The sequence below is a fragment of the Scleropages formosus genome, chromosome 9 (genome assembly GCF_900964775.1).
Source record: "Scleropages formosus chromosome 9, fSclFor1.1, whole genome shotgun sequence".
NCBI classification, from domain to species: Eukaryota; Metazoa; Chordata; class Actinopteri; order Osteoglossiformes; family Osteoglossidae; genus Scleropages; species Scleropages formosus.
The window spans coordinates 19,241,647-19,254,347 of record NC_041814.1 but is presented as its reverse complement, the minus strand read 5'-3'; the positions used below and the strand labels follow the sequence as shown (position 1 = coordinate 19,254,347).

The following is a 12,701-nucleotide window of genomic DNA, read 5'->3' as shown; positions in this document are numbered from 1 at the left end:
ACCATGCTCTATAAATGAGTAAACAATTGTAAGTAGCTTAGGATATAAACATAGAAAGCCACCATGGACAAAGGACTCAGCTAAATAATAGTTAGAAATAATAATGTTAATGACCCTTGTGTATATGCAAACCCTGTGCATGATTAATAAGCACACCCTGCACTGTAGGACTATTACACCACTATTAATACCGCACTTTAATCCCACAGCTCATTAAAACCTGGCGAACGGCTGTCGGCATGTTCTCCTCTAATATCTGTCGACAGGTACTTTAATTGGCTTACCTAGGTGCCTGTCTGCGCTTCATCCTGTCAAACCCTATAACTGTACTCAGGAATGGCAGGACAGTAAACAATGATTCATGTGTAATTACTCCTCTAGTTAGGGGCCTAGTGTCATCTTTCTGAACTGGCGGATTGGTGCTCGGTTCAACTTTTGTGGACTTGGATGCCACTTTCTGTTTTGACTCTGTATTGAGCAATAGTAGGAGGCAGAAATCACTGCTAACCTAAGAGCAGACCAAGAACCCAGACTGCGAACGGAGAAAATGCTGCATCTGCAAAGCCAAAAAGAACCTGGAAGAATCAGAAAGCTGCACGAAACAAAAAAAAAAAAAAAAAAAAAAAAAAAAAAAAAAAAAAAATACAAGCGTATGGTTAGCTGAACAAGTCTTGCTGCCTAGAAATATTAGGCAACACAAGTTCTCCTTCTAAACAAGTTTCTTCCCAGCATTTCCCCAACTGCTGTTTAAACACAGCAGTAGGGGAAACATTATCAACACTTCCCCTACCTGTGTAAAGTCTTAAATGCTAGGAAGGGGTGTACAGCCAGCTGGCCTTGGACTTCCAGAAGGTGTTTTCCTCCTCTACCTGCCTTAGAGAGCAGTACAGCGGTGCAGCAGTAACACTGTTGCCCTAGATTGCCTGAAGGTTTGAATTCGGCTCAGGGTGTGTGGGGTTTACAACCCAAAGACATACATGGAATAAGGCAATGGTAAACCACTTCTGTATCCTCAAATTTGACTTGATGGCTCAACCTACTGCGGGGGGAGAGGTGGCACAGCAGGTTTGGCTGGGTCCTGCTCTCTGATGCGTCTGGGGTTCAAGTCCTGCTTGGGGTGCCTTGTGATGGACTGGCATCCCATCCTGGGAGTGTTCCCTCCCCCTCCAGCCTTATGCTCTGAGTTGCCGGGTTAGGCTCTGGCTCACCGCAACCCCGCATGGGACAACAGGCTTCAGCCAATGTGTGTGTGTGTGTGTGTGTGTGTGTGTGTGTGTGTGGGCTCAACCTACCTTACCGGCCTTAGCAGTTTTGTTCCCACTTCTTTGTTACTTTTTAGCTCATCACCCCATACTTCTCTAACTCTGTAGAATGTTAGCTGTAGTAGCACTACTTGTTGTACGTAGATCTATGACAAGGGGCCTGAGGCATCTTCTTGGGAAGGGTGGCAAAAAAATAAACTTAACTGAAAGCTTTAGAAAGAAAAATAAAATAATAATAATAATAATAATAATAAAAAAAAAACAGAAGAATAACAATTGTTTTGTACAGAACTGCATCTGCATACCATTTCCTACTCACCAATCTGAAGCAAGAACTTTGTGGCGTTGCGTTGCCGTGCCTCACCCTTCACCTCCTGCTTGATCGTTGTTCAGTCGTTGCAGTAGTTTCACTACTCAACATTCATCTTTGCGCTCACAAGTATTTAAAGGAAACGCTGCCTCCGTATCTAAATTATTTACACTCCTCCATAGTTTGAGGCTTCTTGAAGACACCCCTTCAACACGAGAGTAAGCAGTACGGTTCAGCTTCTTGCAGAAGACAGACACACACACACACACACACACACACATATACGGAAAAAGCACTGAATCCTCTTGCTATCGAGGTAACCATCTTGGTCACTGTAACCTGATGTACTGTGACAGGAGAGGCTTCCTTTGAGCTGGGAAATGAAGACAAATAGCTGTCAAAGATAACAAGGTGAGATGGAGGCTCTGCATGACAGGCCCGCCGCGTTGTGGTGTTTAGTCTAGAGTAATGTGCCAAGCAGCTACACTTTTACCACATCTTTACGTTCTCGAGACGCTGCCTTCCCGTAGTGATGATTTAGCCCTACAATTAAACACTGCAGCCCTCATCTCCCACCAGACGCCTGCCTCCATAACAGTTACAGCAGTACACAGAATTGCCTCGAACGCAGCCTAGTCTAGAACCACATATTCACGCAAAATAAAAATCACACAAAACATTCCAGATTTCTACGGTATCTGCAAGACACAGAACAAAGTTAACTCTGTCACAAAATTGCAGTCACGAAAGCGGTATTCCTGCAAAATATGGTAAACGGCAGTGGTTTCTAGAACCATCAGCATGGCATATGACTTTCTTCCGTTTCTGTTACATCCTATTTTTTGCACAAGACCAGAACGAAAACTGAATTACTTCTATACTGCGTGCCACCCTGTGCTACTACTCTCGTTTTCAATTTGACTGACAGGTCAAACCCTGAACTGGGCTCATTAAGCCGCCGCCGCCACCACACACACACACACACACACACACACACACACACACACACACACACACACACACACACATTTTCAGAACCGCTTGTCCCAGACAGGGTCGCGGGGAACCGGAGCCAACCCGGTAACACAGGGCGTAAGGCCGGAGGGGGAAGGGACACACCCAGGACGGGACGCCAGTCCGTCGTATGGCACCCCAAGAGGGACTTGAACCCCAGACCCACCAGAGAGCAGGACTGTGGTCCAACCCAGTGCGCCACTGCACCCCCTTCCGCCACCACCAAATGTGGCTAATGTAGTACAGTAAGTAGTGTGTATGTGTGTGTGTGTGTGTGTAAAGTCACCAAGTGACTAAAACAGAAACAGACCACACTGCAAAAATGCAGGCACAGCTCACACTATAATCTAAATTTAGAGTAAAAATAGGCCTATAAATAGAGTTCGTGAATGATTTCTAACATAAAGAATCTTTTTGGTTGATTTACAGAAATTTTAAATATGGAGCTGCCGACAGACCCCATAAAAGGAGCTACAAGCAACTTTATAGTGCCGTGGAAGCAAAAAGAGCAAAGCAGAGCTCTGCTACAGTCATCCGAACATCCTTCACGTCAGAGAAAAGACCGGCGAAGCTAATCTTAGTTTGTCTTCCCCCCCCCCCGACACATAATTTCAACCACAAATCACAGCGCCGTATGAAAGTTCTCAGAGGACCAAAAGCTAAATCAGTTTCCCACAAACTTCTGTTATGTTTTTTCCAAAGGAAAAAAAAAACCCTCATGTGCTGTAGCAGGGGGAGGAGACTGTAGTAAGAAGCAGCTGTGAGAATGTGCAGAAATCAGCGATGGAGGACGACTTTCTTATTTAGGGAGATGCATTCATCAGTCAGGTTGCACGAAATAATGCAACCCAGGTAAAGAAAACACGTTTCAAGAACACTGCTGTTTGTCATGAGACAGGAAGAGTAACGGTGATTTGTATGCGACTCATCATACTCGTTTGTAAAATATTAAATCATGTCTTTACACCCCAAGTCAGCTTCCTCTCAAACCAAGTCATGCTTCATTGTTCAGCTATTAAGAAACCCACAAATAATAAAGAAATCTAAAGATGTAAAAATGCCATATTTTAACAAACCCAACGGGGGGGGATCTCACATTTACACAGATGCACAATATACAGTAAAAGCAAATTTACACAAAGTTTTACGATGTATTCGGGTAACAACTTGCACACAGAAGACACCAGTGTTCATAATAAAAAGTTCCAGACGCCAAAACACCAGATGACACAGTGCTGCGACTTGGTAAACACGCAACACATTGAGCCGACGTTCGCAGCCGGTCCGAATAGCTTCCCTAGGTTCCCACCAGACCAAATAAAGTACTGTGCGAAGCAGCAAGGCTGGAATGAGTTTTAATCCTCTTGAGTCCCGGGCTGCTCCTTGAGGAATAAAGTACCCTTCACAAAGTCATATTCTTTATTTTAAGCTGGATTACAGTCTCCATACAGTTCATTCTGTGTTATGGAAAGTCAAAAGGTGTGAAATGCTAAAAAAAGCACATTAAGCTGTCAAAAACTCCACAGCCAAAGTTTTTTTTTACCACTGTAAAAAAAAAAATGGTACACCTTAAACAGAACAGGTCATGCTCAACAACACACACACACACACACATATATATATATATATATACATACACACACACACACACACACACACACACACTGTTTGTGTGTGTATGTATGTATATATTCCCTCAAATACACGGTGAGGCCACAAATCACTGAACAACAACCGGGTCAAAGAATCACCCGTCTCAAAACAGGAGGAAACGCGACTTCACATAAACAATGAGGATCTGAAGGTTTACGTTCAGTGCTTTAGACAAGCCCAACATGTAGGAACTGTTGATCTAAAGCACTAAAGCAACAACTGAGGGTTTGTTCTAAAGGAATGCAGGGCATGCAAGCTGGGGGGGTGGGGGGATCGGGGGGGGGGGACACGGCTCCACTGTGGAAATCGCAGAGGCTTCAACCTGATTAAAATTATTAGCTGCACCAGTGATAATATCATTGGGGGGGGGGGGGGGGGGGGGGGGGGGGGGGCAGTTGTTTTTTGCTGAAAATCTCCCTCTGACAATGTGGAAAAACACTAAACACACATGAGCCGCTAGAGAACACAACAGGTGATTAGACCTGAACGCATGACACGAGATATCGGTTTTCTGTTGGCCAAAACCTTCAGATAAGGGCAGCAGTGAAAACACTCCGACCGAAAGTGAGCTCTGTGAGGTTACAATATGGAGCAGGGGTGTGGAAAGTCTTCTACAATTATGGTTTCATACATCTGGAAGTCATTCATCTTGCAAACTGGGGAGGGAGTACAGGCTAGATGTTCAATGATAGATAGGGGAGAAAAGCCCACGCCAAATCTTCAGCGAGAACTCGTCTCAGGTATAAGGGAAGGATACCGAACGCTAGCGCTCGGCCGGGCAGCGGCTTAGTTAACACTGAAAACAATGATATACATCACACCGCTTGTGTTCCACAAGACGTTAAGAGTTTATCGGTGGAAAATCTTTCATGTTTATTATGTAGCCTATCTTTTCATCTGGGTTCCAGATGTCTTTCTCTGCAATGGAAGTCTCAGCTCTGTTGAAGGCCACAAACCTGTCAGTATTGGTCATGAGTCAGTGTTGCTGGACTTGTTCCAAAGCACAAAGTCCAGATAACAGAACGTGGAGAATTAAATTCAGCACAGTAATATTGAGCTGTGACTTATTAATTATCTAGGAGTGATACTGCCCTACTGCCCCAAGTAGTTAATTAGTCATACAGGAAAAAAAAAAAAACGTTGCCCACATGCTACACATCAACTGTCTTGCAACAGTCCTATATGTTCCTCTTCAGACATTGCACTTCCCCAAAGAAAATGGCTTTCGCTAATTCCCTTTTCTCGGACTGTCATCTTCAACCATAATCCAGGCAACTCCTCTCAGCAGTCATGGCTGAAGCCACCATGTGTGGTTGAGTCCAGGCTTCTCACGAAAAAGTTCGGCGCTGTTTCATCAATAACAATGAACATATTTCCATGCAGGTTCACAAGTATGGATGAGGGCATTTGTTCCTTTTTTAGACATGCAATACCTGAACACTGCCTAATGACAGAATGCAAAGAAAATAAAAGAAAGACATTTTGAAATGGACATGCCCGCTCACTGTAAGGAGGAACAGCAGAAACACAGCAAAGGAATACTGGCACACAGCAACTGTAGTAAACCCTACGCCAACAAGGTCAAAGATATGTAGCAGCCTAAAATCAAGTTAAGGCATGAAGAAATTCCGTAGCTTTTTGAAACCGTCTTGCCGGCGGATTTTGAGGATGCATCAATGCACAGCTCTTAACAAAGAAACCTACGCGAAATTCTTTGCAAGTTCATTCCTCGGCATCTCATTACATTGATTAAGCTGCTTTTACATGATTATAAAAACGCCCTAAAATGTTTAATTAGCATAAGGAAATGCAAACAATGTCACACTGATTGTGACTTCACCGTAAAAGTGAAACAAGCTCGTTATTAAAAATTATTAAAATGAATATGCAGAAACAAGACAAGGTCATAACCTGTCTGGAAAGAGGAACCGGTTACAATGAGGAACTGGGGGCAACAGTCAACTGATACACACTGGAACTGCGTTTGTTTGTGAGGGCCAGCGAACACACTTAGCTAAAAGTGGTCCAGCATCAAGCTTCAGACTAAACCCAGCCCATCACGGCAAACACGACTGATAATAACCATTTACGGTAACATACAAAAGGGGGGGGTGCAGAAAAAGAAAAAAAAAGATGGAATTTGCGCTGGGACTGGCAATCGCTTCCCACTGGGAGCAATCCGGTGGTCCCAGCTATTCTTATGTGGGAACATATGCTTTTAGCTGGACTGGCACAAGACGACACTCTGGAGTGGTTCTCCTACACCAACCAGTGTCACCTTAACCACATTCACCATTAATTCAGCAAAAGCTGTTGAGAGTCATTTTAATTGATCTTTTTTCAGATTACTCCTGATTCTTTGGTGGCTCAGTGATCAGGCACAGTAAAGCATTTGTACAACATTTCACATTTTGCCTATTTCAGCCAATATACAGTGGAGTAAAAACGGCTTGGACCCTTCTTATTCATGTCGAGACTAGATGGGTTGATGAGAGCATTTTTTTAAATGAAAGAGTAAAAAAATAAATTAGAAGGGACTTAAACACCTCTGAGTCATTGTACCCAAGGAGTCACAACTACTTCAATTTACAGGCAAAGTGTAGCTCTATGTTTACGACCCACCCAGCTCAAATCTCGCAAATTACACTTTGAAGATGTGTGTTGACCCATAACTTAATTGATCTAGATACCACGGCTGTCATGAGACAAGTTTCCGTCAGGCTATGCACTTCTTGGAACACCCACCGAGCAAGGACCATTACGAATGTTAAGGAGTGATTTTTACCAGACTTTTAACACCAGTTCGGGACTTTCTCCACCTATAAACTACGACATCATCGCGTGAAACTGCAGTATAAGTTACAAGAGACCCTGTTGCTCCATTGCGTGATTTCAGCTTGTCAAAGGGCTCTTGTTGAACACCGCTCAAGACGCCATCCTTAAACACTGAATCCAGAGAGCACGAGCAATTAAATCATGATTTCCAAGTAAAAAGTGAACAAAGTTTTGTGTTGCTCTTGTTCATTGGTTTGGGTTTCGAACACGTAGCCCTCAAGTCTGAGAAACACCACAGAGTTTGAGAGCTCCGCTTCGCATTTCCTCCAGGACTGAGCTTTCCTGTCAAATTTGCCTTTTCCTGCGTTTAGTGTGAACTCCAAAGATTACCGCAAGAGTCACGTGCAGGTTTGCAGTCAGTTTATTTGAAGGATCCATCATAAACTAACGTCGACGCGTGCTTTCTTTCTTTCGCCAACCGCCCGTTGATGCAAGGCGCGCGCCGGCAAAACCTCGCTTGAAATGTACGCACAGGAGGCAAAGCCATGAAAAACAGGGAAGACAAAAACACAGAAAGCAGGAAGCTAACACAAAATCGTGGTAATTACTGTACACTGCGACCGGTTCAGTAACAGGCATGGGAACTTGCCAAAGAACGCCGGAGACGTACACAACGTGACGACGAGGCAGAACCGCAGCAGAGCTAGCGGTTTACGCGGAACCGTACGCAATCCTTCGTGTAGCGAGCCCTGACCGTGCAGGAAACCTAAACACATCTAAGCGTGTCATTGTGAGCAGAAGCAATTTTTACAGGTGTTTCAATGAACAAATCTTCATTTGATGCCAGCACCTCGCGTTAAACTGTTCGCTTAACTACTGTAAAGGTAATCGGGCTTTAGTGTTTCATCTCCTCAACGACAAGCTGGTTACCTAACCGCTCCTCTAAACTGCGGCCTTATCCAGGCGAGGCAAAGCCGCCCCAGTGCCCTTTCCAAACACAGAGGAGTGTTTTAGCGGAGCTGCAGATGGCACATAAGAACGACGAAAGGACCGACTCAACCTCGGTAACACGACGGGGGTATACGCTGGGCGTGTGGCAAAAACTGTCCCCCCCCCCGGACGTGTTACAAGTGGATCATTTTAGATGAATGTTACACATCACAGCGTTTCTCAGCAAAACCTTACTGACCTTTTTACCCATAAATTACCGGAAATTCTCATCTTCCAGTCACCCAGGTACGGATAATCAGCAAGTGTTTTAGTGTTTTTCGAATGTCTAATCTAATTGTTATTTAGTTGTCCAGGCTGTACTCCTCACTATAAATGCCACAGCATAAGGAGTGAGTAAAAAAGAAAACGAGTGGGATCAGAGAAATGCTTCGTCTCACCAACAAGTTTGTGTCGTGTAGGGTCAGCAGGTAGCATAGTGATTAGAGCTGCTGCCTTTTACCTGAAGGACCCTGGTTCAAATCCCTTCTCGTGCTCTAGTACCATTGAGCAAGGTACTTACCCTAATTTGCTCAAGTAAAATTATCCAGTTGTATATATGGGTAACCCACAAGCAGGTTACCATTATAAGTTATTCTGAAGAAAAGCATTAAAAAAATACATGTTTTTTTTTTATTTTATTTTCTTACATTTAAGTACATTTTATAAATTTATAAGAGCTTTTCTCCAAAGCAACATCCAGTACATATAGTTTTATAATTAAAACTGGGTGTGGAACACTTTCCCTAGGGGGGGACTGAAGGCCAGCCAGAGGTTTGCCTTTTCTTCTTTTTTAAGTTATTCTACATTGTCAATTCCATGCGTTTCAGTGTGTGATGTTCAGAGAAAGTTTGTTATGAAAGGACGGCCTTTTTAACTTTTGAATTGAGTTCTCTCTCTTTCTTTTAACAGAAGCCAGAGAGAACTTCTAAAAGCTCATTTCACGTAACCCGGGTGCATCCGTTTAAGAAGACCGAAGGATCCTACATAATTTTCACGAGGAACAAAGAAATTCATAACTGCTAATGTGAAGACGCAAAGACTCCTTTACAACGTCTTCATAAGCAATTCACAGAGCCTTCATAAGTCCTATGTAAACAAGCATTCAGATATGGAAAAGAGCCAGGCTAATAATGGATTATAAAGGTCTGGTATAGAACTTTTCAGGTAAAGTGTTGTCAAAAGTCCTGCCCCAGACTTTACAGAGCCTGAACAAACAGCTCACTTTTTTTTTTGATTTCTACCCTGTTTTCAGCTGAAGTAAGGAAAAACAACTTTCAGCAATAAACATCGTCCTTTCAAAACCTTAACTCCTTCTTCCTTAACATCTGAGTCTTTTTAATATTTATATCTCTCTTTACAGTCTGCTAAACTGTTTATTACCTCATGAAGACAGCTTACTGATTTTTAAACGCGCATTTGAAGCGAGCACCTATAAATTACTAAACCCTCAGGATACCACGAAATTCTGGTAACTTCCTGTTTTGTAATTGAATAAAAAACTTTTTTTATGCTAGGCTGATTTACACGCGCCCTGGCCATATCTCGAAAAGTGCCTGCAAGCAAAAATAAGAAAACTTAAATCCCTTGCTTAACTTTTTATTGAGCGAAGTATGGCTGCAATTCATCATACTCTGGGGCCTTCTAGGAATGCTACGGTGACACACGGCCCGCCTGGAAACTCCACAGGACCACGGATGGGGCTTGTGCGTGTCAGCAGAATTGCCGGCTACTCCTCCATCCCAAAGAATGAGATTAAGATAATGACATGGTGGCAGAAGGCAGGTCAGTTTACAAGTTTACAAGCAGGAGGGCTGCTCTGAGCCTCCCTGTGGATTTACAGACGAGATCTGACCAACAACCCACCCAACACACAAACCCCATACAGAGGAAGCAACTAAACAAACTAACAGATCCACTGAGATATACATGCAGCTTCTCAAATTATAGTCTGGGGGGGCGGTGCATTTACTAACTAGCAGTGGTCAGTTGCTCAGGAGGCCATAATCAGCTACGATGGGGGTATTTATTGCTGGATGAATTAGTGAAAATTTTTCACGAGGACATAAATTCTGCTATAAATTATACCTACCATAAGCCAGAGCTCCTGGCCTCAACATACAGACCAGTGTCCAGTGTTCAGTACACCAATGCCAGGAGACCCAAGGTAATTCAGTCAAACACACTGAACGTTGCACCCACCTTCAGACTGGAAGGTCTCCTTGAGGCGCAGGAGCACTTCAGCAAACTGGCGCACATCGTTGACCAGCTGCAAGATGTAGCTGGGGTCCACATCTGGGCTGTCCACTGAGTCCAGGCCAGGGCTCAGAGATCCTGAGGAGCTGCGCTTGGAACTCCGGCCCATGCCCCAGGTCCCCGAACCCGGCGGCAGGGGGAATAGGTTGGTGATGCCCAGGGAGCGTTTAGTCCCACTGCCGTTGCTGTGACGTGACATCCCCTCCGCTGCTGCCGCTGATGCCGCCACCACGCCGAAAGGCTCTTCCCCAGCGAGGTCCGGACCTTGTTACCGGTGAGTGCCACAGGGCCCCCGTGTGCAAAGAGCTGACCCTGGGACACCGTGGTACATTTCAGAAAAGGGAACGGGAAACAGGTAGATCTCCTCTTTGACCAGACATCCTCATCTTACTGATAACGGCAAAGAGAACAATGTTACCAACCTGTGACCCACTGCTTCATACATATGGTTTTCAAAATTATCACAAAATAAAGACTAATGTAAAATTTTAATATTAACTCAAGTGCAATGGTTATATTATACAAATGAGATATAAATATTAAATTTTATTTATTACATTATTCTATAATGACTAGTATAATGCCTTAATAAAAGTGACATTTTAAGAAATCTCTGCTGTTTACAAACCACTGAAATTCAAGCAGTTCAGCCATAATCCAGGGCAGCTCTACAACATAACAGGTCGCCTTTTTCATTTTGCTGGAAAAGGCTGATTATAGGCCTGCCACCCATCACCATCTTAACGTCAAAATCTGAATAATGAGGCTACTTTAATCAAGCTTGCTATAGTGCATCGAGGAGCACTACTACGGACCATGGGAAACTTAGGTTACTCTCAGTCTGCAAAAATTTTCTTCCAAAGACATTACAGATATTCTTGAATGAGTTTACCAGGAGGAACATCTGGACCCCCAGAACACATTTTCACCTCACTCAGTGATGATTGTTTTGCCACTGCTGGCCATATTCTGACATTGCACAGTCAGTGCTTGCCAGTGTAAGTAGGGAAAGGCTCAACTCTGAGCCCCCACCAGTCTGCCAGAGCGCAGCTCCACACACGCGTGTATTTTCCCTGCAGAGCAACAAGGTGACCGATACAGACCGTTCCACCCCAGCAACACTGCCACATGTGGGATGTTGAAAAGGACACACCGTCACCGTGCCTGCTTCTAAAACATATGTCATATGATCATCTGTTACATATACCTTTTTATAATAAATTATAACGTTACTTAACAATAACATGATCGACATGAAACTGGTGCAGACGAGTACAATGAAAAAGTCCAGTTTCCAGCAGCAGTGAGTGAGTAAATTAATTATACAACAGAGTTTTATAGAATACAGGCCAGAACGGTGTGTCGCAGAACACACACACAGTTGAGGAGGGATATTTCCGTGTGAAACACACAGATTACAACAGCGCTGGTGGGTTATTGGATATCATGTAATTAAGTCAATCGGTGAGTAAGTGCCGGTTCGCTGTCGGCTCGTTTCAGCCCAGCCATGGGCGGTACTGACAGCACAGATTGTCACAGTGAGAAAATCTAGAGGAAAAACAGACGAGGGGAGCGCACGAATGGAAGGGCCGCGTCGTCGTCGTGTCGCGCACCAGTCAGTCGTCGGACCCCATGCAGCGACCTGCGCCGCTGGTTTGATGGCTACACAACAACAGCGCAGACAGTCCTGGACCTGAGAGTCGGTGTGAGCCGGCGGGACACCTACCTGAGCGTCTCCGCTGTAACATGGCACTGCGAGCAAATCCAAAAACCCCTGTGTGGAGCGGTGCAGCAAATCCCCCCTTCGGGCCCCGCTTTCGGGATGACAGTGACAGCTGCAGTGTGACAGTGTAACGCCGCTCTACTGCTGCACTGTTTGCAGTGTCGCTCTTTCGCCAAAGTTCGAATTCTGATTCACCGTGCTCGACAGCAGCGAGTCGCCTCCTCCCCCACGTGACACGCCAGACAACTTCTGATTGGTTCGCTGGGGACCGGGGGACGGAGCGACGGGCGAATGGGTGTCCTTCGCTGTGCCCCTCGCGGCGGCGCCCCCTTAACAACAGGAGTTTAAACCGTTGCCAGCGCAACAAGCAGCCTTACCCTTCAGGGATGCGCCTCTCGAGCGCACGTCACACCTTTAATAACTCATTCATACTCACTCAGGTGCAAATTTAAGTTGTGGCTTTTTGGACCATTTCCAAAATACTGAAACGTGAAAATGACTGACCAATCCCTATTTAATACAACAAGGCACACACTGCTCCCATTTTACACCAGACAAATAAAGGTGACATACAGTACATATATGTCAAAGACATAAAAATAATGCTATATCCACTCGGAATTTTTCTACATAGATTCCCTACGCACATTTTATACAGTATTCATTAAAGGTTTATTGTGGATATTAATTACTTGCAACTGTGAATGAGGGACCACCAGCT

General features: G+C 44.4%; 1 protein-coding gene across 1 annotated transcript in view; it reads right to left on the bottom strand.

Annotated features, from left to right (window-relative positions):
- The window catches only part of LOC108935521 (rho GTPase-activating protein 29-like), a 37,927-nt gene extending 25,295 nt beyond the window's left edge, over nt 1-12,632 (bottom strand). The window contains exons 1-3 of the mRNA XM_018754210.2: nt 12,417-12,632; nt 11,984-12,309; nt 10,204-10,569 (exon numbers count right to left, since the gene is read on the bottom strand). Coding sequence (XP_018609726.2) covers nt 10,204-10,456 — 253 coding nt within the window. The 5' untranslated portion in view covers nt 10,457-10,569; nt 11,984-12,309; nt 12,417-12,632. The remainder of the gene's footprint in view (nt 1-10,203; nt 10,570-11,983; nt 12,310-12,416) is intronic.
- Nucleotides 12,633-12,701: the final 69 nt, after the last annotated feature.